Raw genomic sequence first — 26,279 nt, 5'->3', positions numbered from 1 at the left:
ATAAGCATCGTTTTTGGAACCGTTTGTGAATTATAGGCTCATGTAAACCTCTTGAATGAATGACTCGCAGCAATTTATAGTTTGTCCACCCCACAGGCCCGTAAAATTCTAATGAGGGCGTAATGAGGGACATACCGGTTCCGAGAACATGGAAACACGCTCAGGAAATAAGAGATGGCGCCACGTGATGCCAGCAGCTCGGTTGATTCTTGGGTGCCGCCGGATTATTAGAAACTCATAAAAATAAACCATTCTTGTCTCATTAAGAAGTGCGTAGAAAAGGAAGAGAGGCGGGGCGACAAAGGGAGAGAGGAAAGAGAAAAATGAAGAGAGAGAGAGAGGCAGGCAGGCCGGCAAGGGGGCGGAGAAAGTGAGTGAACGAGAAAATGAGAGATAAGTTCGAGCGACAAAAAAAAAAAGAGACGAGTCGTGGTTAATGAGATGACGACTTCAATCAATAGCCATGAATATTTTCGCGCAAACGTCGAGGAGGAGAAGGGGGGGGGGGCTCGAATGTATGTCATGATTATTTAAATGGTCAGCGTCATCGAAATTGGCTTAATTTGAGTGCTCAGACCACGTGTTGATGCGAACATTCCATGAATCGCAAACCATCTCCATCGAACTACGTGATTCCCGTGAATGAAGATGTTTTATTTTTCCCTCTTTCTTGGTTTTCTCCTCATGCGATCTGCGTCCATCTCTTAACTCGTTGCTCAACTGACGAGGGTTAAACGTAACCTTATTCTGAGGTTGAAAAATTGATTCAAACAATTCAATTTTTCATAAGAAAGAAGCTGCGTAATTTCTGTCCGAATTTGTGCTAATTTTGCTCTGTAGTTTACAAAAGGATCAGTGAAATTTTCAGTCAGAAATTTCAAAAATGTGCTCCATGAAGGTAATTTGCGACGTTGACATATATGTAAATGATCTTTTGTCTGAGAAACGGCAGACCTCTTTACCCTGCGATGAGCCCTCAAAATGAGCATTTTTTTTTCTCTTTTTTTTTTTTCAACTTTCATCAATTGGTCTCTGTATCGTTATCATATTTGAAGATAGAATCCACTCTTTTTTATTGTAAATCGTCGGAATTCTCTGAGGCAAAACAGTCAAATCAATACTTTTATGAGCTAAGCTTGTCTTTCCAAGATATTTTTATCAAGAGCTTGTTTCAGCCCAAGGTGAGTGAAATTGAGAAGACTCTGTTCTGCCGGGGCAAACCTTGAGGGTGCACATGTACTTACAAGTAGCACCCAAGGATTGTAAAATTTAAAATTATTACACATTAGGAACCATATGCTCTGGTGCACGCGAAGTGCTGTAAAAACCAATCTTATCGAGTGCCTGGAGGTTTCTTAGGTCCTGATCTTGTTTATTCACTTCGGTAACGGGTAATTAGCCCTGCGTAAGGTATGTTCGACCACCTCCAAGCCCCTGTTTCCTGCTGTGAAAACACCCGCTGGGAATAGGAAAGACACGCAATCCACCTGCAATTGATGTTCGTTCGATTGCTGCCAAATTGGTTAATCAAGCTCCAGTTCGATCTAGCGTTCAAACCTACGGCATAGAATAAAAGTCAGTTGATAATTTATTACAAACATATGATGGCGGGGAAGAATTGAAAGTATGTGCTTCTCGTGATTTAAAATCTTTTCTAACCATATCATTCAAATTTTTCTACCAAACGAGACAAATGACTAATAGAAAATTGATTCAGTGGATCTGTGAGCACGCGTGGCTTAATATTTTTAGAGTTACTGCTGGCAGATTGTTGAATCGTTTTCCAATGACATTTATCGATGAATTCCTATTTCAGCAATGACGTTTATCGATCAAGCTCATTCGATAACAGTTGCAGCAAATTTTACACAAATACCCACCCCCCTCAATGATTAATGAACTTAGAAAAAAAGTGTCTGGGGTAATCCCCTAAAATTGTGGCACTACCCCATTTTTCTGGACGATATGGGCGTTTCTAATTAATTGTGGTAGTACCGCAACTCAAATGGGGGTAGAATAGCAACATTTGAGTTGGTGACCTAAATTATTGGGTCATTACTGCGATATTTGGAAATGACCCAGTTGGGTTCTCAACCTAATTGTTTTTTTTTTTTGCTGAATTGAGAGAATAAGAAAAAGAAGAAGAAAAGAAAGAAAAGAAAGAGGAATCAGAAGAAGCATAAGGAGGTGGAGGAGGAGGAGAAGAAGAAGAGTAGGAGGAAATGGATAAGAAAGGAAAAGAATATGAGGAAGAAGATAAAGAGGAAGCAGTGAAAGAGGTAGCAGAGAAGGGAGAAGGAGGAGGATAGCAGAAAGAAGACGAAGAAACGGAAGAAGAAGATAAAAAGGAAGGAAGGAGAAGCAAAAATAGATAAATATGAGGTAGAAAAAGAAGGCGGAAAAAAGGGACAATAGGATCGATAAACATTATAGAACCATTGAAAAATTAAAAAAGTAAAAAAATTGCGACAACTTTGGCGCCTCCCCCCCCCCCCCCCAATGGTCGGCGCTCCACGAGAGTGCGTACTCAGCCCCTCGCGACGGTCCTGGCTACCTTATTGCACCTTTCCCGACCCGACTCCTCGTCGCGACCTAACATCAACGTCGTCAGTCGCCAGGCACATCAGGTGGTTAACGACGCTATTCAAAAGGGAAATAAAAAGTGGAGCCTTGCACCTCCGACAAACGTGCGCCAAATATGCTAAAATAAACAGCGGAGCACGCGCTCCGGTGCCGCTGCCCAGCTTGTAGGCTATCATTTACTTATCACTCGATTTAAGGAACATTTATTTAAAAATGAATTAACAAGCTAGAAATGCCGGTGGAATCCTACGACAACCGGTTCCAAGGGTCTGTGCAGCCGAGATGTTAACGGCACTAGTTAGTGCATCGCATTGGGGCGTCAACACAGGATGCTAATCCCCCTCTCACCATACCCCCCCCCCTTCTCAGAAGAGAGAATAGACGAGAGAGTAATCGTTTGCAAAATAATACATAAAAATATTGGCAGCGAACGCTGTGCATCTGGGCGCTAATCTCGTTTATGCATATTAGTGCCTAAGTGAAAGGAGCTTCTCTTATTTTTACGTGAGCCCCGGTGCTGGTGAGTTCGTACGCGATCGAAGGCTGAAGATTCAAAGGAGGTAGGTTTCTTCTCCTAGACACTGTCCAAATGTCTCCGGTCACGAATGAACCTAGTCTATACGTAAATCAGCGATCGGGCTGTTCACCACTCGAGTGACCTACTCAAGGAGGCGTTTTAGAGAAGAGCGAAAAAAAAAATGGATTGAATTTTCAGTTCAGCCGTGTCCGCTGCCGCTCGCAAATTGACTTCCGCCGATTGGACATTTCGCGTTGTAGTATCCATTCGCGCGAGGCGATTGGCTGACGACCGATTTTACAAGGAGGCCTCGGAGCTCAACCGACCGGAAACATTGTTGTCAGATTCGTCGTTTCAGGGAAATGGGTCTCTTCAGAGACTCGGCACTGACAATCTAAAAGCACTGTAAACCGGCGAGGTAAACGTTGAATTCGAAGGTTCACGCTATTTTCAGCCTACTAATTGTTTGATGAGCAATTTCTTGAGCAACAAATCAAATAAAATTCGCCTAATAATGACTGATGAAAGTCGTGGTGAGCTTTTTGCTGCGCGAGTTTTGCGGATTAGGTTCGTTCTGCTGAAATGATAAATTGCTCAACTTGTTGGGCATGGATCATCACTAAGCAAAGTTGAGCGTTGACTTCCAAAAATAACTTTTACATCACCTATGGGGAAAATATCAGTGTGAATCTCTAAAATATACGGTCTTTGAGTCTCGTGCATTTGTCACAGAATCTTATTCTGTTGGTTGAATTCGACAGCATGGTAAAAAAACATTTATGTCGTATACGACAGCGAAGCTTCATTGTGTCGTGCTATGAGGGTTTGGTGCTGTTTGAGATACGTGGTGGATGCCGTTAACGAGAGTTCATAGAATAAATATGGAAACTTGATCTCATGGAGACCTCTATGATAAAAAATATGGTAGTGGTTCCTAGGCGTGAGCGGATGAGAGGGGAGGGGGCTCAAAATAAGTTTCCGCACTTTTAATTAAGTGCAACAGAAGATTCGCTAGGTATCTTATTAATTCTTGTTCTTGAATTTACTTTCAATACTAAGCTGGTGACGGTTGATCTCCTGTATAGCACTCTAAAGTAATTTTGCGTCGACTTCACTACTCATAACATACAATTCGGTTGTGTAAGGAATGTCAAATGTTCAAATAAAGATTGCATCGTTAGTGCATGATAAAGAAAAAAGAAAGAAAATAATTGAAACCAATCACTACACTTTCAGAAATATTTGAATACCATTGTAACGTATTTTATGTAGCATTACACGAGATATCATGCGAAATTGTCAAAGGAGATTTAATGCATGCGCTTTTGCTCACAAAAGCGCATGCATTAAATCTCCTTTGACAACCTGCGTAACGCTCACATTACGCAGGTTAGGCGCAGGAGATTTAATGCATGCGCTTTTGCTCACAAAAGCGCATGCATTAAATCTCCTTTGACAAGCTGCGTAACGCTCACATTACGCAGGTTAGGCGCAGGAGATTTAATGCATGCGCTTTTGCTCACAAAAGCGCATGCATTAAATCTCCTTTGACAACCTGCGTAACGCTCACATTACGCAGGTTAGGCGCAGGACATTTAATGCATGCGCTTTTGCTCACAAAAGCGCATGCATTAAATCTCCTATGACAACCTGCGTAACGCTCACATTACGCAGGTTAGGCGCTTGTTACTTTTTAATTTCATGGGACCTCAGTAAAAATGACTTCATTCCGTTGAGTTACAGAGCGTCAAAAAGCTGTGCCAAAGTTAAATTTCCTCTATGTGTTAAACCTGAATTTAAGGCTTCTCTTTTGGAGCCTGAGACTGAGAAGTTGGGAGAGCGGAAAAGAAACCGGTTTCACGGATGCTGCATATCACGTCGAATGATCTTGATTCCGACTCGACATAAAAACGTGTGAACATATGCAAGATTTCCAATACCCTCCTCCAGTAGCGATGGGAGATGTATCAGTGTGGGAGTAGTGAGTACAGCACGACTATATCGAAGCCGCCTTGAGACCGTAGCAAAGTCTTCTTTTAATCTGAAGCTTCTATGAGTGGAGGCCTGGCACTTTAAAAAGAAAACTCGGAATGGAGTGTGATGTCAAATACTGTGTGAAATGTCTAAAGTAGCTGAATATTTTCAGTATTTTTTTTATTTTGACGAACACTCCATTTTCAAAAATTGATCACTTAAAGGTTATCCGCTTACACCAATATGCTCTAAATATTGAGATGACTTTTAATTTGTCATTTGTATTTACCTAAAGCGATTGCTGAAGTAAAAAAATGCGTACCTCCATTTAAGCGTTAAAATTCTCCGGCTATGTTTGATTATTTTTTAGAGAAAGCTAATAAACGAAATTTTTTGAAAGTCTTGATAAAATTTTCGAATGGGTGATCAACTCCGAAAGAAATTTTGAAAATATCTGCAGTCAGTAATTTTTCTTCAAAAAAACAAAACATGAGTAGGGATTTGTAATATCGCAATCGGAGACCAAATAAAAATTTAAAAGAAAACCATTACACACAGCTACTTGATGATCATCTGATCTTTGGCAATCAAAAGTAGATCCACAGCATGACTTGACGGATTCCACTGTGCTCCTGGATCTCCCAGCGCCTAGCTCAGGCGCTAAAAATTAATCATCACGACTGTTTGCCCTGGAGTGCTCTTGATACGTCTTGTTTGTTAATTAACTCTGCCAAAAACACCGAATTCTTCATTGTGAATCCTCTTTTTGAAAGGGTCTATTTATATAAATGTTCTCTCATATCCTTGAACCTCTATCCGGTCAGAGAGTCTTCGTATCAAAAACAGAGTATATTTTGCAGTTTCACACCGCGGAAAAAGGAAGTAGCGACGTAGATTTCCAGGTAAAATAAAATAACCGACTTCATAATGCCAACACATATTGAGAAATTAGTTTGGGTGAAGAACCTATGAGAAAATTTGAGCTGATATTAAGTGTTTCCAGATTATTAATACATGTTCTCAAAAATTTTCACGAGTTAAAATACGGAGCCATGGCACCTCATTATGATCAATTATGCCAAAATATTTCGTAAAATTTCGAGATGATTCGGTTACTAAATGGCTCCAACTAAGGGGAGTGCCACCCCCTGTCCGTCCGAAAAAAAAGGGAGGAAAAAGGGAAGAAAGAATGAAGGAAAGAACGGAGCAAAGAAGGAGGGACGCCTATATTTGGTGTTATTCATGACGAAGTAGACTCAAATTGCATTTTAGATGCTTCAAAATGTCTAAAATTTTCTGTAGAAGCCCCTGGACACACCCCCTCCTCCGCTACCCACGTTTGAAGTGTCTGAATCCGGCTACGGCTCAGGGGGAGGTGGGAGATCACTTGAAGTTTATGGCAAGTGGTAAACCTGTGCTCCTCATCCATATATATCAAACCGCTACCTCAGCGCACTAGAGCGCTCTGCGACTCCAAATCGCCATAGGAATCGATCCTACCACAAATCATCGGGCAGATTACACCGTCTGATCTCCCTCTCCACTCCCTCTCGACAACCTTTTAGGTACTGGACGTCCACGCCGCCTTCTTCCGGGCGGAACCCAATCGAATACCTTAATCTAATGCCTGTGTTCCTCATTAATTTGCATAAATTCTCTTTCACTTTTGGTGTTACTTTTTGGAAGAAGTTTTGCCACTGTTTAGCAGAAAATGACGATGAAATTTTTTGTGTTACAGAGTTTGGTGTTTGCGGCGGTGGAGGAGTAGTTGCGATGAGATGAACGACCACAATGCGGTGGCTATGGTTGGCGTTAGTGCTGCTGGTTACGACGGTCATAGCGCTCAATGGAAACCCTCCCCCTCTCGTTATCACCAGACACCACCTAGGTGACATCTTCTCAACCTCTGGTAAGTTTCTTTTATGACAAATTAGCTCCACCAGTATTTAAGGAGCTTTTCAACGAAATCAAAATCGAGGAAAGTTGGTCTACGGATGCCCATGGTAACTTTTACCTCTCAAACGTATTGGGAGGGTGTGGGTTCGATCGACATGAATTGATCGACAGGGCCGGATTTACCTACTTGCCGCCTATGGGCCGCCTGTACTTTGCCGCGTCCATCTCATTCGTTTTGAAACGCATCAATAAAAACCGTCAAGTGAACGTGCCGCAGGGAGAGGGATGCATAAGACGCGTTTACTCGTGTTAGATACATTGTTTGCGGAAGCCGTGTCAACACTAATAGCAAAAATTCACGGAACTTGGCGCGAAAGTGAAGTTCCGTAGACCTGTCTCTGTGTGGACAATGCATTCCGTTAATAAGAAATAAACGAAAAAGTTATGAAAGAACAATCATAAAAGTGGTTCAATAATTTTAACTTCCACCTCCGCGCCGTGCTGATCGCACTTTGTTTGGCGCAATGCGTGAAGTATTCCTACAATCTTGTAGGCGCTATGCCTTTCACGCCAACCGCTGCTGAACGCACTGTGTTTGACGCAATGCGTGAAGTATTCATGCAGTCTTGTAGGCGCTATGCGTTACACGGCGACCGCTGCTGACCGCACTGTGTTTGACGCTATGCGTGAAGTATTCATGCAGTCTTGTAGGCGCTAATATGTGTTACATGCCGACCGCCGCGTCGAGGGCCTTTCCTTTTCATCTCAAGTCCTCGTTATCTTTGCTCTCTGCACCGCGTCGCTCCAGGCCAAATTGCGCCAAAACCCAACGGTTTCTCTCTCAACTAGACTAATGAAAGGGCAGCCAACCTTCTGACACAAAAATGTCACTGACAAAATTCAGATTCTAATGTCAGACCAAAACGGCCAAGAATGTTCATAAATGAGCGTTCTGGTCAAATTGCGTGTTTACTGTTTGGTTTCTCTCATAACTCGACTAATTAAAGGTGCTGTCTTTTGTATCACCGCAAAACGACAAAATTAGAAATTACGATACTCACAGGAAATGCAAGATTTTGTCGCTTTTTTCCGTTTGCAATTTTGTTTTTATATCTACATTTAAAAAAAAAATTGCAAAATTTGCCGCCCCCTAAATTTACCTCCATGGGCCGCGGCCCATGTGGCCACCCCCTTAATCCGGCCTTGTTGATCGAAAAAGATAAACGTGAATCGATTGACGTACACCGATCGACAGAGCTGCGTCGATTCACATTTGTCGATTGAATTGTTGTCGATCAGTTTACATATTTATTTCTCGATTGATTCATGTCGATCGAGTCGACACCGGTTTTTTTAATAATTCGTCGATCGGCTCACGTCGATTGATTCATGTCAATCGAATCCATACCCTCAACATATTGTCTCTGTACACGAACGTACCAGATTCAATTGCGAAAATTTGCCTCAAGCGATTCGTGGAGGCTGAGGGTCTTCAGTCTTCACCAACGATCTAGAAACTATAGATAGGGGGATCCTATGCTACTCCAATGGTGAATTTCGTGACACACTAGTAGCAACAATTAGGATAGGACAAGGAGTCGGTTTCCAGTGCTCCCTCTGAGACTGTTGCTAAACAATGACTTACATCAAATTCGCAACCATAACTGATTGAAAGTCTTTGTCCAGAAATGAAATCTAGCTATTCTTCAAGTGAGTTTACGATTAAAACGCTAAATCATTTAGTGTAAAAAATCCCGTAAGATCCCACGTAGGTATTTTAGGTTATGAAGAAGATAGCAATTGGTCATTTCCACTTCCCGCCCGCCTATCGAACGACTGCTCTATGTGTGTCACGTTTTTTCGTAGGCCACCACCGATCTACAGTTTCTGGGTCGTTAGTCGTCACCTGTGTTCGGGTCTTATGGCCTGGTTACACGCTCAAATTTCCGTCAAATTCCGATCAAAATGATGGCCAAGATGGCGGTCGACAGTTATCTAGATTAATGAGTAAAATTATTTAAAACAGCGTGCTGATTGAAATAAGCATGAAATAAGCACGGTTGTGTGGAAATCAGATGACGGATGAGCCCCGCAGTTCCATCATCTACCATCAAATTTCTGCAGGCCGCAGAAATTTGATGGTAGATGGTGCGCACCAGTCACCATTTTATCGGAAATTGATGGGAATTTGAGCGTGTAACCAGCATATTAGAATGAACCGCGGAGTTCCGGTGATATGAGAGGCATCGATGAGTATTAAGAGGAATCGGTGAGTATTTCAACAGCTCGATGATGATCGGAGTCCCGGGCAACGCGACGTGTTGGTGGCGGCGGCGGCAGAACAAATAAGTTGTGATCGCTGAGCGAGGAGCGCTCACCGGCCGGCGCCGCGCCTTCTGCCGCTGCCTCTGCTACCTTATTAGTCATCGCACTCATCGCATGATCTCGCCCATTACATGTCGAGTACCAGCTTGAGTAGAGCTATTAGATACGCTTGTTAACCTTCGACCCGAAACCCAAGTGAACCGTGCACGTTCAGTGCATTGCATTGCATCCACGCAAGCGAACCGGTAAACGCCGTGTATTTAACCTTATCAGATTTCATAGCAGACTCATCGATTAGTCAAGTTTACACTTCGCGCGCCCGGACTCCTGTCCGCGCGTCAATTGATGGGCAGGAAAGCTTCTCGCTCGGTCGCATAGCGCACCGAAGTGGCATTGGGTTCTTGATGAGTATTCGCAAAGATTATGGGACCAATTTTACCAGAAAAGGATCGTAACACATCACATTTTAGGCGAGAAAATAACGTTTGCAGTTCCTTTATTTTATAAAGTTTAACGATTATATTCAGAAAATGTTGTCTTGCCTCTGAATTTTTGACAGAAGAAAATTCACGAATAGTTAAATTCAAAACTACTCGTAGCTAATTCAATCCTCCAAAATGCGCCTTCTTGTAAATGAGTCGGGGAAATAAGAGGAAATATTGGAGACTTAAACGCAGCGATAGAAAAGTAAACCATTTCATAACGAGAAAACTCCTTACTTTATTATAACGATCGAATTTTTAAAAAACAGTAAAAGCTGTTATATTACAACTTTAAATTTTTTTAAAAACCCATACGCTTTCACTAAATGATTATTTAAAGATTATTAATCTTTTAGTGAAAGCGTGAGTTTTTTCAAACATTTTAAATTATTAGTACTCCTAATTTGTCCGATTTCCAAATGTCCTGAAGACTTTTACGATGCGTCTTTTCTAAAATTCCGTTTTCTATTTATTGCTAGTCTGTAATTATTGTTTTTTTTTTCAGATTCTCCATGCTCCTCCGACGTTTGCGTAGGGAGGAGCAGTGGCACAGCGGGGCTGGAGAAGAATCAGGGGTTCCCAAATAATCAGTGCACCTGCCAGTGCATGCCAAACTTACCCATCTTCAGAGATGACAAACATATTTGCGTGGATGACTTGAACGGTAAGCGCAAATGACTTTTAAATGATTGTGATTGCTCTCCTTTCTCATTTTTTGGTGTGGATGAGGTGGAGTAGGTGCCAATCGAATTATTTTTTAAGATAATAATTATCAGGGTGCCAACTGGAGCTTATCATTCCATTTTCAATGTCTTTAGTGACATGCGGTTACTATAAAATCCACAATCTTACTTACAAGATAATTTTGAATTTCAATGCAGCATATTTTGAAAGTATTTGGCAACCAATGGGAGACCCGACCAAACCAACGATACAGAACCTGTAGATTGGTGATGGCCTGCGAAAAACGTAACACACATGGAACGGTCGTTCGATAGCCGGGCAAGGAGTAGACTTGTCCAATTACTGTTCTCGTCATAATCTCAATAGCATGGGATCTTACGAGTTATGGCAGTTTTTACAAGAAATGATTCGGCGTTTAAATTTTTGTAGTAAACTCACTTGAAGAATAGCTAGGTTTCATATCTGGACACAGATTTCCAAACAGTCGGCTCTGAATTTGATGCAAGTCCTTATTTAATCCATAAGAAATCGAGGAAACCAACTATTCTCTTTCTAACCTGATCGTTGCTTCTGGTGCGCTGAAAATGCACGATTGCGCTGGTAAAAATTGGCGATAGGAGCTGCGTTTCAAAATACCATAGGAATTCTTATAGCCGACTAAAGAAGGCTATTGAAAATCATATAGCTGGCTGTAGAAAGCGGAGAAAATCATATAGCCGGGCTATACGAAGCTATAAAAAAGTACACAGTCGGGCCATAGTTCCTATCGCCGGGCTTTACACTTTATCGCCATTGGCTATAAAAGGCTATAAGAAATTGTGTAGAAATTCGTGTGCTTTGGAAATCATTAAGTTTGATACGGAACGACCTTAATATTTACAAAACACACATTATGTTTTCTTTTAAAACATATTTTTTTTTCATCAATTAAAATGAGAATAGTCCATACAGAGTGTGCAAACATTTCAAAATCATAAGTTGAAAAACGCTGACTCCGCGAGATTAAATATTAGAGCCTAACACAAAGCGGAGCGGCGACACATTGGCGCCTACAAACCTAACAGGGATACTTCACGCATTGCGCAATGCGTGAAGTATCCCTGTTAGGTTTGAAGGCGCCAATGCGCGTTTCGCACTCTCTGCCCGCCCGCCGCGCCGCAGCGTGCCACGGCGTCTGAATCAACTATTTCACACCAGAGGTATTGCACAGTATCATAAGAAATTGAAGGCGCTTCAACATATTAAGAATGACAGGCATCCTTCAAAAGTACGGAGCTTTCCTCGCAAAATAAATCAAGATACTACGGCACAAAAAGAGAGCGGTAGTCCAAAACTAAGTCCTGGTATCCGTGTTTAGTAACGTTTAGTATAAACTTTATCGTCTGGCTGTTGCTTGATCGCCATCGGCTATAGAAGGCTATAAGAAATTGTGCAGCTGGCTACAGAAGCTATTGGAAATCTTACAGCCGGCTTTAGGTCTATGGTATTTTGGAACACAGATTCTACTGCCAATTTTTACTAGGGTGCACCTTTGGCGTAGCATAGGATCGCCCTATCAGTGGCGAGGCGTGAACGATGGATTCTCGATTTTTCCTTATTTGAGATTACGGTAGAGAATCGATCATTAAGGTGTTTGTTGCGAACACCCTGTTTATCGATACTTTTCCATTGGCTTAAATAACAGATTAATCGATTTATCGCAAAGCACGCTATGGCATGCGGCACTGAACCCTATCTATAGTTTCTAGATCGCTGAACGGAACACGGATTAAAAACCAAAAGCGCGCCACCACGTACAAAACTTGGCGTTGGTAATTAACCCGATTCGCTTTCAATGTTTTCTAAAAAGAAAAAAGTCGCACGCCGCCCGGCTATGAGCTCCTATTAATTAATTTCGTGCGAAAATTCCGCGCTGACCAAGCTTCGCGGTTTGAGGTATTTGACTCGGCGCCAACGCATGGCGACGCAGAAAATCGAGCGCAGAGCTTTTCGATTCGGTGAGAAATCAGCCCCGATGAGTCCGGGCCGGGTAACCCATTTACCGTGTGAGTGAGTCGCGGTGTTAATTGCGCATGCGCAGTCGATAACTCGCCTTGGCAGCGAAAAATTGATCCTCGCACCGCGTACCTGCCCCGCGTCAACGTCCGCTGTGAATAAATCCATCGGAATCCGAGCTCGTTGAACCAATTTAAATATTTTCTTATGCGATGCGACAGCTTCGCAGAAATTTGTTTCTGTCCCTGCGGCGACTCCATTCCCACCGTATATTCCCCCGCGTCCTACCCAGTAGCGTGGCGTGCTTTGCGATGTATCCATTGATCTCCCTAACCTATGGAAATGATCGATAGATAGGGTGCCTTTATAATCGATTTTTTACCATAGCTTTAAATAAGAAAATGTCGATGATCGATCATTCACGCCTCGCCTCATGTCTTGCCCCGTTTTTTATCAAAGCTCGTCGAGTAGAACGATTTAAATAATAAAGACTTTTTGATACCTGAGGCTGAGGGCCGTATCCAGGGACTGTATATTATACAGACCCTAAACTATTCGGACCTTCATATAGTGTGAAAGTTCCTTTCGGAAGTCAAAGCTCAGATTCGCTTATTAGTGACTATCTGCCGTGCTAAGCAGGAAGAACGCCGTATGTGCCTTCAGGCGTAACCAGACTTCCTGTGACAAATCATTAATTTTCAAGAAAATTTATGGATATTTCTCCTCAGAATTTTTAGAGGATTTCGTTCGTAATTTTACCTAAAAAGTCTGAAAACGAGGGACTATATTCACAACTTCCTTCAAAAGTAAATATCCTTTGAAAGGGAATTTTGCGACATTCACTCATACGGCGCATTTACTCGGCACGGCAGTAATGACCGATGGCCAAAGGATGGAGCAACTGCCTCAGCAATTCTGTAGCCTAATTTGCAAAAAAATCGCCTGACAAATTGCCCACTCTTACAATCATCAGTCATAGTTTGGCCAATTTTATTTGATTTTTTTCACAACAGCTGCGCAGCTCGTCACTAGGCGGAAAATAGTGTGAACCTCCAAATGCAACTTTTGCTTCACCCGATTAATTAGTTTAAGCTTTCAAAACAAATAAAACATAGCTATTAAAATAGTTATATAGATAATATTACGGGTTTTAAGTTAGTTTGGGTTATTGCAAGCTCAGATTGTGAGTGCGGGATCTCTAAAATGTATTGTCTCTGTTTATTGCTTTTTGTATATGATGATCCTATGAGGCAAAAAGTTATAGGATTGTCCCATTTCTTGACGAGGCAGTTTGGCAACTGCGCTTCAAGATGGGGTCAATGCTGCGCTTTGCCTGGAGCCGAAGATAGGACGTGCTCTTCGATGTCATTTTAATAGAAACCGATAATTAGGCGCATTAAGCAGGAAGAGTCATACTCGGCGCTCTCGCGGCAACAGCCAAGCGTCGCATGCCCGTCGAACCACTAGCCGGCGTTTGCATGGTCCAAAGAAGGGACACGTAAGTTCAAGGAGTGGCAGCTACCCATGGGCATGACCTTAAAAAATAAATAAATAAAAATAAAAAGAGGTGACAGGCAATGGTCAACGCGGCCGTATCTATCTGTCCTTACAGACCCATTCATCAGTTTTATGAAAATTTGCCGCCACTATCAGGATTCGAACTCGATACATTCTGATTCGAGTCTGACATGCTGATCGATAGGGGCTGAATTCGCACAGTTTTGCTGAAACAGCTCCATTTCTCGGGAGATTCCAGATGGATCACATCGTGATTAATGGAAGTTTGAGAAGACTCTCTACATTGCATCGTTAAAGAGACTTTTCTTAAAGCGCAATTCTAGTTTAAGACAGAATCGTGGAAATGGATCGTAGCTAAGGATAGCGATGATCTTCTACTTAAAACATGATAAAAAGGGGAAAAAATAAGATAGATATTTTGACAAACTTTATGGTAATTGTAAGCCTACCATACAATTTGCTAAACCTGTAAACTTCTTTCTTTTATATTGTTAATGATTAATCAAAATAATCCCGTCATTAATCATAATAATCCTTAGAAAATATCAATTTCAAAGTTAAACTATTGAATTTTACTCAAAACGATTCTTCAAAATTGTGTATGATTCTGATGTGTTGAGACTCCTCTTAAACTTCCCCTAATCAAATGTAAACCTAGTAAAGCCCCCTGAAGAAAAAAATGGTTTAAGGAACATCGATGAATATGATCCTAAATTAACTTGACCAGTTAGTTGACGTACGTTCCTCTATAAAACAGTATGATGGAGTCTTTTTTCAGCCAACGTGCGTTAAAAGTTCAACATAAAGCTGAAAGCCTCAATGAATTTTTAACGCACGTTGGCTAAAAAAACGAAAAAACTCCAACATACTGTCTTACGACTCGTGCAGTCCGCAATCAATTTGTGCATTCCTCCGTAAATCAAAATTTTGCACCGATCTTTTTTGCAAAATCTATCGTACCTCTCCACTGGAAAAAAAGTCGCTTAGATCTAGAGTCCAGACTCTTAATAATATCGACAAGAAAAAATACTCGTGATTCAATCAGATTTTTCCTTGAATCGAAGAGCCGAGCCTCTTGATTTAGGAGAATTTCATTTTGATTCAAGCGAAAAGTCCGATTGAATCATGAGTATTTTTTCTTGACAATGTTTTCAAGAGTCCGGACTCGAGATCCAAGCTACTTTTTTTCCAGTGTCCCTTCAAAATCGGGAACGACGCGACGAGACAGCTCATCTCCTGGACACGTCCATGGGTGACTTTTAGCCTTTTGGAAGAAGGACTCGGTGGAGAATGTCGCATCCCATCGTGTCTCGGCGCCTATCTCGAACGTCCTAAGTGCCATTTAACCCCCTCCTTCCGCCTTCCGCCTCCCCTTCGGCCGCCTTTGCGGCCGAAGAGGCCCCTGGGCTCATGCTCAAGCGCGACACCTTTATCTCCATTGGCAGTCCTGACTAATGCCAACAGATAAATTATTGATTTATGGGTCCATCCGCGGAGTGGAAACACGGTCACCCTGCCGCGTATGAATATTAAAAGCTGGAAACGGGATCCCTGTTTCTTGGAGGGCTCCGCTCCACCGACTCTGAAATTAGTAGCCTAGGCAAATAAATCATTTTCGGACGGATTTGACTAATAGACGGGGACGGACATCGTGGGGGCTATTATAGGATACATGATTGCCTTTGAGCACCGACCGGGCATCGCCTTCGCATTGACCCCATTTTGTCGCCGCCTTTGTTTCACCCGACGTGAGTGTAAAGAAAGCGTCTTGTATTTACTCACGTCCACGGAGAGGAATTTCAACACAAAAGTTTGGTTGATACGGGAGGTGAAACACAAAATGGCCCGAGTTCATCGGAAGGGAACCAACCCACATTTTTGGATAATTGAGTTGAGAGCGTTTTTGAGTTCCACTAGTCGTTTATTTTCTCCCGCCAAAATCTGAAAGTTGAAAAAAAGAAATTAGTTTGTGAAAAGAGGGGTTAAAGTTTATTCTCTACGTTGAGCCTCATGCAGGAATAAAACTTCAAGGTTTTTTTTCAGTTTCAACTTAATGTGGGTCGGTTCCTTTCTGATGAACTCTGTCCAAATAACCAAAAGATTTGTACGACCTTTAAGCTTGTCAAGGCCATAGAATCTTTTCTCTACCGTATTTTTAATTTTTTCCAGTAATGAATCATTGTAATCCATTGCAAGGACCTATTTTTAAAGTTATACCGTTGAATTTTACTCAAGTTACAGCAAACGAGGGAGAAGGAGGGGTTTAATAGGATTTGCTATGAGCACCGTTTGAGATTCTTGTTATGCCCCAGCTTGAATTAAAAATAAATTCGACTCTTGTCGAAGAAAAATCTATAAAATTCTGTAATAATAGTATTAAATCAGTCCGAAACCATTTATAAGCCAATCTCAAAGAATAGTCCCCATGGTGCTTCTCCTGGAAGACACAATTTCATTAAAAATCGAGTAAATTCTAAAAGAGACGAGTCAGCTTCTACAGCAGCAGATTTCTACTACAATGGATTACAAAGGATCGCATCATATTTGGTAAAATAGCTCAAAGTACACGTAAAGTTTGTACTACATTTTATCACCTTAGAACGAATGGTATCTGGCGTGAACGCGCTCATTTGCGCTTGCGGTCGTGTGATTTATGATGAGCACGTAGACCGCCTTCATTTCAGAGTGATACCACACCACAGCACAGACGAGCTGGTTTAGTTGTATCGTGTATTATCGAGCATTAGGAGACTGTGATATGCGTTTGAGGCGTTGATGGATCTGTTCCTTTACCGGAAAGAAAACGATGCGTTGCTTTAGCGTTAGTTAATATAAATGAAGAATAATAATATGACGTAAAAATAAATGATCACGAGAGTAGCAGTGAATTTCTTCTACTCGTAATGCAAAGAGTGACAAACTATTCTCTCGATCCATTTCTGTGATTCTAATTACGTTCCCGATAGAATTAGGTATCAGCGATTCACAGTGTCCCTCTTGTACATTCTTTGCAAACAGCTTTCCAGAAAGGGATGGACATTGGGCACCCAGTGATATCAAGGCAAATCACTCTGAGATTTTAAATACCACCCTGGTTGACGCATAACAAAAAAGTAAGAAATTTGCAAACAGCAAAAGTACCCGTCAAACTTTACCATTGCGGATGTTGTGAATGTCACGGATGGAAAGGATGCGTGAACTTGATCGGAAAGTCATTAGACGACGCGACGCTTTTCACTGAATAGTTGAAATCGGTCCAATTTTAGTACTCAAATCGGAATCCGGGACTAGGAGGACTGAGTGCCAATAAACTTGACCGATCACCGATAGGCGCGAGTATGACACGGATTCATCCGCTTGCATCTTCGATTACCTTGAAACACATCCGTTGCCACGCTCGTTAAAACCAGGATTCAGCCTATCCACATCTGCGCTCTCGTTTTCAGGTACTGTTCCTTAAGTCTCATACCTGTCACATGCAGACGCAGATGCAAGTATGCATATCGACGCACAGTGAATCGAGTCGATCAGAGAGGTCGGAGATGAAATTTTTGACCAATCACCGGAAAAAAAAAGTCGCTTGGATCTAGAGTCCAGACTCTTGAAAACAATGACAAGAAAAAATACTCTTGATTCAATCGGATTTTTACTTGGATCAAAAGGGAATCCGCTTAGATTAAGAGGATTGGTTCTTGATTCAAGCAAAAATCCGATTGAATCAAGAGTATTTTTTCTTGTCGTCGTTTTCAAGAGTCTGGACTCTAGATCCAAGCTACTTTTTTTACAGTGATATTGCAAATTTTGATGTTAATTTCGTCACATATTAAATTTTAAGGGGAGCCTCTAGAAGAATTTTCCATTAGGAAGCTCTGTATTAACGGAGGTATAAGCTTTTAAAGTTTCCAAAGTTTGTTCGACTTCTCCTATTGACTCGGTCCAGTGTGCGACGGTAGAACTTTTAAACCATTTATTTTGGTTTCCGACGTTGGAGAGTTCCTGTCCTTATACTTGTTTTTTTAATGGAGGACCACTCAACGTCACTCTCGGAAACCATCGTGATTTTTCTTCTGTGTGCGAAAGAAATTCTGAAAATTTCAAGCAATAATGTTGGTTCGGTAACTTTTAAAAAATGAATCAGGAGCGGAGAACTTCAAACACCGCGAACGGGATACGTGCTATGGAGTCTTAAATCTGCAAGTCGATTCTTAAATCTTTATCGAATGCCCCTGATCGATAAATCCCTATCTTAGCAATGCTTTCTGTCGATTAAGGTCATTCGATATCAATTCAACAATCCAGGCGCTGTAATTATTACGAGTGTTTTGGGCAAATGGTAAAACCAGTCATTTTGCAGTACACAAGGATAAGTGAGAAGACCATTGACAATGTATCTAGGAATTCAACAAAACTTTTGGGAACTTTCTTCTTCTTCTTCTTCTTCTTCTTCTTCCTCTGCTCCTTTGACGAATGGATTACAGGCGTGCGTCCATCTGGCTCGTTTTCCAAAAATAAAGGTACGCCTTTCATTCAAGAATGACTGGATCGAATACATCGATTATACGCTGGGGACATCGATATATTGTGAGTCCTTATTTCGATGTACTGTGGATCTAGAAATTTTTGGCCATTCATCCAAATCTAGACTTAGAAATGTTTCGTCATCTTAACAAAAACCTTTGAGCCTCTCCTTCCTCGAGCATAGCTCAAAAATTAACTTCCAACGAAATTGTGTGTTTCATCTCTCTCCTTAAATTTAAAAGTGCTGCTTCTTTGGGAGACGAAACTGCTAAGAGAATATAGTTTTATCCCCCTTTTAAGGCGAAATTGGCTCTGCAATGCAACGATCATCCATAAAATGTAAGAGAAATGGTTTTAAAAATCCTCCATAGCATTTCTCTACTTACTTCCTTCGAGGTGAATAATCAGGAACGCTGCAAAATTGAGCCGTTTTCATGTACGAAACAAATGATGCTGTAACCTATAGCCTCAAACGCTTGTCAAATCTATGACAGGATATGGCAAAGTAAAGCAGTGCCTGAAAAATTACTTTACATTGAGCTGTCTGCACTTGAGGAGAAATACACTAGTTTACCCTTGCGCCCTTCACCCGTTGACGCGTGTCAGAAGCTTGTTTGAGTTAAATCCCCGTGGCTCGTGGGGGCTTATGTAACCTGTCACACACTCGAGGGAACTTGTTAACTATGACCTACTGCCTTCAACTGCACTGAGGTCTGAAGAGTTTAATCGGTGGAAACTAGTTTATTACACATAAACAGCCACGAAAAAAAGGAATTTGAATGAAGCAATGATTTTTTAATGTGACTTCTATTCGATCTTTGGCACTGAATCTGAAAATGTCATCCGTTTTCACCCATCTAGGAAGATCTTTTCCGGACGGAAAAATTTTTCCGGGGAACATTCAATTTTCCAAAAAAATTTATTCAAAAATTGTCCTAAAAATTGAGGCACTGGATTTGAAAAGGGCACTTCTCGGTTGCAGTGTTTCAGAGTCTCCTCTAATATTTCATTCATTGTAAGGAAAGTGAATGCATCCATTTCACTAAAAATTTCACTGAATATCCCCATGATTCTCCAATTTTCTATGGGAAAAATTCTGGCAAAATCACACATGAAATTCTTCTCCAAGGGATTATAATTAGCAACAGGGATTCTACAACACTGCAATCGAGAAGTCCCCTTTTCACATCCAGTGCCCCAATAAATGATTTTCCAGAAGAAATTTCCAAAAGAATTTTAAAGGGGACGCCCAGTGAAAGGGTGGCGATATAGGGGTTTTAGAAGAAATGAAGATTTGCCAACTCCCTGAAGGGCTTTGGGAGGATAGAGGACTTTGGCGACTAGGAGTCGCAGAGCGCCAGAGAGCGCTATAAAAGCGGCTTTATACATTCATTCAGAAGAAATTTGGCAACGCCTGGGGGCTCATACGGCGTTTTTGCTTAGGACGGGAGAGCTGTGAGGGCGCGACGGACGGACGGTCGAGGGAAATGCGATTGCAGGGTGAAATTGATTCGCGGGATTATCACGCGGGAAAGAGCCATTGCGGCGCGGCGCGACGCCTGACGCGGCCCGTATAACTGGCAGGTGCATACCTTGCAATTACTATAAAATAATAGCCGCCATTACATTGGCACTAATAAAAATCTGGGCTGGAATCGGAGTCGCCGCCTCGGGCCCTCCCCTTTCCGCCCGGGCTCAGCTTCCTCCTTCTCCGGCTCCGAGCCTTCCCAATCGCTGCCACGTCGGGGGAAATTCTCAACTTATACTAATTCTAATGCGCTTTACACGCTCAAATTTACATCAATTTCCAATCAAATGGTGACTGGTGCGCACCATCTACCATCAAATTTCTGCGGCCTGCAAAAATTTGATGGTGGATGATGGAGCTGTGGGGCTCATCCTTCATCTGATTTCCACACAACCGTGCTTATTTCGTGCTTATTTCAATCAACACGCTGTTTTAATTAATTTTACTCATCAATCTAGATAACTATCGACCGCCATCTTGGTCATCATTTTGATCGGAATTTGACGGGAATTTGATCGTGTAACCAGGCCACAAGAAATGAAGGTGGAGGAAATACTAATTGTAGGAAAATAAGGGGATACGATCCGCCAGAGGAGCTCTGGCAGGATCGCTATCAGTAGCGGTTGGGTGTCACAGAGCGCACAAAAGCGCTGTACTGCCGTGGAAGAACGCCGTATGAACATTCGAGAGTTGCCAAATTTCCTTTGATACAATCTTTATTTTTGCGGGACGTTATGAATAGTTTTCCTTGAAATTTTCAGGGACTCCAGGTAAAATTGCGCGCAAAATTATCTGAAAAATTGGAAGGAGAATTTGCACAAGTTTACCAGGAAATTTGTGCTTTATCAAAGGAAATTTGGCAACGCCCGAAGTTTCATACAGCGTTCTTCCTTCCGAATTTCCGAAAATTTGCAGGGGGAGGCCCCCTGGACATCCTTTGACGCCCCCCGGAAGTCCCATTTTAAAGCATGGAACACGCTCAAACTGCGTGTCCGTTTAACCACTGCCCTGGGACACCCTGTGGAGTATCATGTGATTCTCTCTACGGTTTCTATCTTCAGGGCCTGGGTCATCGATACAGCGCCATCGTTTTGATCATGCGGCGTCACGTCAACCAGCGGGTCGATTTTTTAATCGACCCTAATCGACCTAAGTCGCAATGCTATATATCGATGTTTCCCTATCTTAGCAATGTTATGTATCGATCAAGGTCGTTTGAGACGCACAGTAGAACGAGTCAGCTGGAGAATTCGGACTTGAAATCATTGACTAAAACTACAAATTTTGTTGTTTAATCCGTCACTTATTAAAAATATTAATTCTCAAAGGAAATTTTATAAAACCAATGGTAATACTTTGAATCTGCTACGTTTCGTGTTACGGAAGGTATAAGCCCGTAAAATTTCCACATCGTGTCCGGCTTCTCCCACTGTGTGACGTAATGACGAGTTCGGCTGACAATCAGTTGCACGTCACATCACACCGTGCCCGCCGCATAGTCACAATCCGCCCGTCTTCCATTTTGCAGACCCCACGATTTTCCCCGAGGTGGCGGAAACGCGAACGATAAGGAGTCCGTGACGTGGCTGTGCTGGGGTATATTATTGTAACACCTGGATTATCCCCGAGGAACTGTTCACAGTTAGGAGGGTAGGAAAGCACCTCAGCAGGAAATCCGATCGCGAACGCGAACCAAGCGCTCGCACGAGACTGCCGTGGAGTTTTCATCAGTTTCTTTCTTCCTGAACCTCTGAGGGTTTTTCCTAATTTGAATTGGAGCCTCAGGGTTAAAAATTACGTAAAAATTAAACGGTTGGGGGAAAAAAAGCAGATAGTAGAATATTGAAAGACAATATGATCAGATTTAACGGATAAGTAGCTCGGGCAATCGTTCGGTGGTGGAAAATTGAATAGGGGTGCAGTGCAGTGGTGTGAGAGGCAGCTCCGCAGACTTACCTATGCAAGGGGGGGGGGGGAGCACAGATGCTATAGGGCTCGAGGAATGCAAGAGGAAAATAAAAAGGAAGAGGAATTAAGAAAGAAGGACGAGGAAGAAGAAGAAAAAGAAAAGGAATAAACATAGGAATCTGTAAGAGAACAAATTTAATAAGGAAAAGGAATCGAGAGATTTTGTCCCCCCTACAGCTCCCCTCGCGACGGACCCGTAAGTCGCTGATTTGCCCGAACAGTCCTGCCTTACTAAGGAAGAACGCCGTATGAGAATTCAGGCGTTGCCAAATTTTCAAAAACAAATTACGAGATTTTGGGAAAATCAATAATTATCTTTAATCCGACCTGTTTTTAGGGAATGTTGTTCGTGATTTGAACCAAATTATCTGAAGATTTCAAGAGAAAATACTCATGTCTCATTTTATATTTGGCAACTCGCGAATGTTCATACGACATTTTTTCTTAGCGCGGCAGAATTTGTGTCCGAATATCTCCTCATAACCCGATCAATTTATCGAAAGATCGATTCTTCGGACCGGATCTCTGAATTATTAGATCAATTCTCCCTGGCCGATTCACAGCGATTCTGGATAATCTATATTCGGTCCGAGAATCGCCGTCAGTAGCCCGTTCCAGACGCTTAAACTGGAGGTTTAGTCTGGGTCCATTGATGCAGGTGTTGAACTTTGAAAGTCCGCGGTGATGACCCTTGAACCAAAGATCCGAAAACAACGATCACCGAAACATACGACTTCCCCTCATTTTCTTGTCATAATGTGAAAATGGTGCCGTTTTTTACTCTTTTTGCAAATGTTCAACAGACAACACCCGCATCGATGCCCCCAGAATGAACCTTTAGTTTGAGCTGATTGTTAAAATTAATGAACAAAACGATAGACAAAGAAGACATAGGGAGTATGAAGCAATCCTATTGGTTGAAATGGTTATGACTTAGGGCGAAAATGATAGACTAAGTGTGAGGTCTCTTGGGGGTTGGGGTTGCCTTTAGTTAGTTTATTATCTGCCTCCCTTTGTCCAATGCAACCACCCGCATCCACTAATAGGGTCCCTCCGTATGCCTTTTGTATTCTTTGTCCATAGCTTTGTCTATTCGATTTCAACAATTAGCCTGCTGGAACGGGCTATTCACATGGATTCTGGAGGATCTGTTTCCGGCCTGAAAATTGCTGTCAATATCAGACGTCGCGACCGGCCGAAAAAGAATCGCGTGCGCGGCGAGCGAACGGTGCGGTGCGGCGGAGACGCGAAAAAAACTCGAAGCTCAGCCTCGGCCCGTTAAAGCGTACTGGTGGTCAGCGTCGAGAAAAAGGCCGCGGCGAGGCGGACGGTGGAAACGGAGAGGAAAAAAAAACGGAACGGAACATGTAAACGTTAATAGTGCTAACAGTACGTACCAGTTGTTGGACGCTGGCTTGGAATGCACCATCTGATTATTAGATCTGGACCGGTCAAACCCGGTGCGGCGCGCGGCCGACAGAGCGTCCCTGGCGGCCATGGCGTAGCATGTTCCCGGTTCCCCGTTGAGTGCTGGTTAGGTTAAGTTAGGTTAGGATAGGCTTCTCGCTACCCGCTCGAGCTTGCCTGGTGTCAATTTATAATCTGCATTCATAATTGCCACCCCGTGTCAGTGGCTTCGCGCGTCCCTGCCCCGGGCCTCTCTGCACAGTGGAGCCGCTTTCCGGTTGCGCGGAATCACCGGAAGAGCGTCTTCCAGACCATGCAATGATCTGCCGTCCACAGCAGAAACGCAGTAACTCCACTCAAAATGGTTTCATTTTCTCCAGCACGTACCGCTCTATTACAAGAAAATGCGATTGCCAAAAGGGTTCATCAAGAGCGTCTTCCAGACCATGCAATGATCTGCCGTCCACAGCAAAAACGCCGTAACTCCACTCAAAATGGTTTCATTTTCTCCAGCACGTACTGCTCTATTACAAGAAAATGCGATTGCCAAAAGGGTTCATCAAGAGCGTCTTCCATACCACGCAATGATCTGCCGTCCACAGCAAAAACGCCGTAACTCCACTCAAAATGGTTTCATTTTCTCCAGCACGTACCGCTCTATTACAAGAAAATGCGATTGCCAACAGGGTTCATCAAGAGCGTCTTCCAGACCATGCAATGATCTGCCGTCCACAGCAGAAACGCCGTAACTCCACTCAAAATGGTTTCATTTTCTCCAGCACGTACTGCTCTATTACAAGAAAATGCGATTGCCAAAAGGGTTCATCAAGAGCGTCTTCCAGACCATGCAATGATCTGCCGTCCACAGCAGAAACGCAGTAACTCCACTCAAAATGGTTTCATTTTCTCCAGCACGTACCGCTCTATTACAAGAAAATGCGATTGCCAAAAGGGTTCATCAAGAGCGTCTTCCAGACCATGCAATGATCTGCCGTCCACAGCAGAAACGCCGTAACTCCACTCAAAATGGTTTCATTTTCTCCAGCACGTACTGCTCTATTACAAGAAAATGCGATTGCCAAAAGGGTTCATCAAGAGCGTCTTCCATACCACGCAATGATCTGCCGTCCACAGCAAAATCGCCGTAACTCCACTCTGAATGGTTTCATTTTCTCCAGCACGTACTGCTCTATTACAATAAAATGCGATTGCCAACAGGGTTCATCAAGAGCGTCTTCCAGACCATGCAATGATCTGCCGTCCACAGCAGAAACGCCGTAACTCCACTCAAAATGGTTTCATTTTCTCCAGCACGTACTGCTCTATTACAAGAAAATGCGATTGCCAAAAGGGTTCATCAAGAGCGTCTTCCATACCACGCAATGATCTGCCGTCCACAGCAAAATCGCCGTAACTCCACTCTAAATGGTTTCATTTTCTCCAGCACGTACTGCTCTATTAGAAGAAAATGCGATTTTCACAAGGGTTCATTTTCTAATTTTTAGTTCCTAATGGTGTGCCCTAGTTGTATTGAAAAAATGAAGGATGGCCATTTGTCAGGTTTTTTGTAAAACAGCATTTGTGTCAGGAAGAAATTGTATAAGTGTTAAATGGAGATACTGCGTTTTTACTTAGGACGGCAGTGATAGCTTCATTGAAAAAATTAGGATGTTGATCTGGCATCCTCCTTGTTAAGGTGCATCTACACCGACTCGCAGTAAGATTTTCCTCCGCGCAAACTCACGGCAAGTCTTTAAATCATCGCCAAAATTCAAGAGGGTTCTGTCCAAGTCGGCGGGTCAACAACCAGAAGATTCCTTGCCTATTGACAAGGTCAAAAATAGAACAAATTCTGACATTTGAGATAAGGTGTTATTGATGTATCTATAGCTGCGTCAAGTGTGTTTTGGTCCTCAAAGTCCTATAACCTCCGCTTTTCCTGTCAGCCTCTGGTTTTCCGCGAAAATGCGGTGGAAAACGAATTGCCGCTTTGCGAGGAACGAGGTCAAGCGTTACCGCCGTCTGCATTGGGGTTGCTTAAGAATTTTTCATGCCACTGAATGCAAAAAAGATCTCGGATAGTTTTTACCGCCAGTTTTATTGAAAAACATACTTTGTCTGAAGGAACTTTTTACGTCCCTCATAATAGGCGGCGTAAACAGCTGTTCCGGAGAAAATAGTTCTTTCCTGGCAATCCGGAGGGAAATACAAGTAATTGAGGTCGTTCTCGGATTCATCCGCTCAAAAACCACTAGAGTCGCCCTTTATAATCCATGGAAGCTCTTGACCTTATTCCTTGTAAAGCGGCAATAATAGCTTACCACAGGAATTTCCCGGAAAAACAGGTCATCCCAGAAAACTGGTGGATGATGGAAAAGAGGTTTTTGTAGGATTTAGGAGATCAGAGTACACCAGGAACCTTTTCACCTTTTTTTTTGTTGCCCCGTATAACCAGCCCTGCATACATGAAGACCTAAAGAGCAATGGGATCTGGTCTCTGAATTCCATGCCTTTAGATCCACTGTGAGTTGTTGGCCGATGCCTTTGCAGTCGTTGATGCCTTCTTCCCGGAGCCGGTCCTCCGCCTGGTTCTGATGCGTCCGAGTCCGAGATAGCATCTGGCTCATTATCCGGCTGAATTATCCGATGTGACTTTGAGTCCCGTCCGTCCGGCATCCGCTTTTGTCTCTCTTCAGTCTTCCTCGCAGCCGCGGCGCACGCCGGCCGCCCCGCGCCGCGACGCTTCCGGCATTGACCTTGCGACTGCAAGCACATCCCATTTTTGCGGATCCGCTGCCAGGCCGATCAACATGTCTTGCGTGCGCTGGCACCGTTCACCTAGTTTCCAACCGTATAATGCAAAGTTTTTTTTTTTTTTTTTTTT

At 42.7% G+C, this 26,279-nt stretch overlaps 1 protein-coding gene across 1 annotated transcript in view; it reads left to right on the top strand.

Moving 5' to 3' along the window:
- Positions 1–26,279, top strand: part of sha (shavenoid) — a 146,048-nt gene that overhangs the window by 86,449 nt on the left and 33,320 nt on the right. Inside the window, exons 4-5 of the mRNA XM_019062608.2 lie at positions 6,813–6,983; positions 10,283–10,441. Of these exons, the coding sequence (XP_018918153.2) occupies positions 6,866–6,983; positions 10,283–10,441 (277 nt within the window). The 5' untranslated portion in view covers positions 6,813–6,865. The remainder of the gene's footprint in view (positions 1–6,812; positions 6,984–10,282; positions 10,442–26,279) is intronic.

Source organism: Bemisia tabaci, chromosome 1 (assembly GCF_918797505.1).
Source record: "Bemisia tabaci chromosome 1, PGI_BMITA_v3".
In the NCBI taxonomy this organism is placed as follows: Eukaryota; Metazoa; Arthropoda; class Insecta; order Hemiptera; family Aleyrodidae; genus Bemisia; species Bemisia tabaci.
Note: the sequence above shows the minus strand (reverse complement) of the source record. Positions and strands in the feature narration are given on the sequence as shown.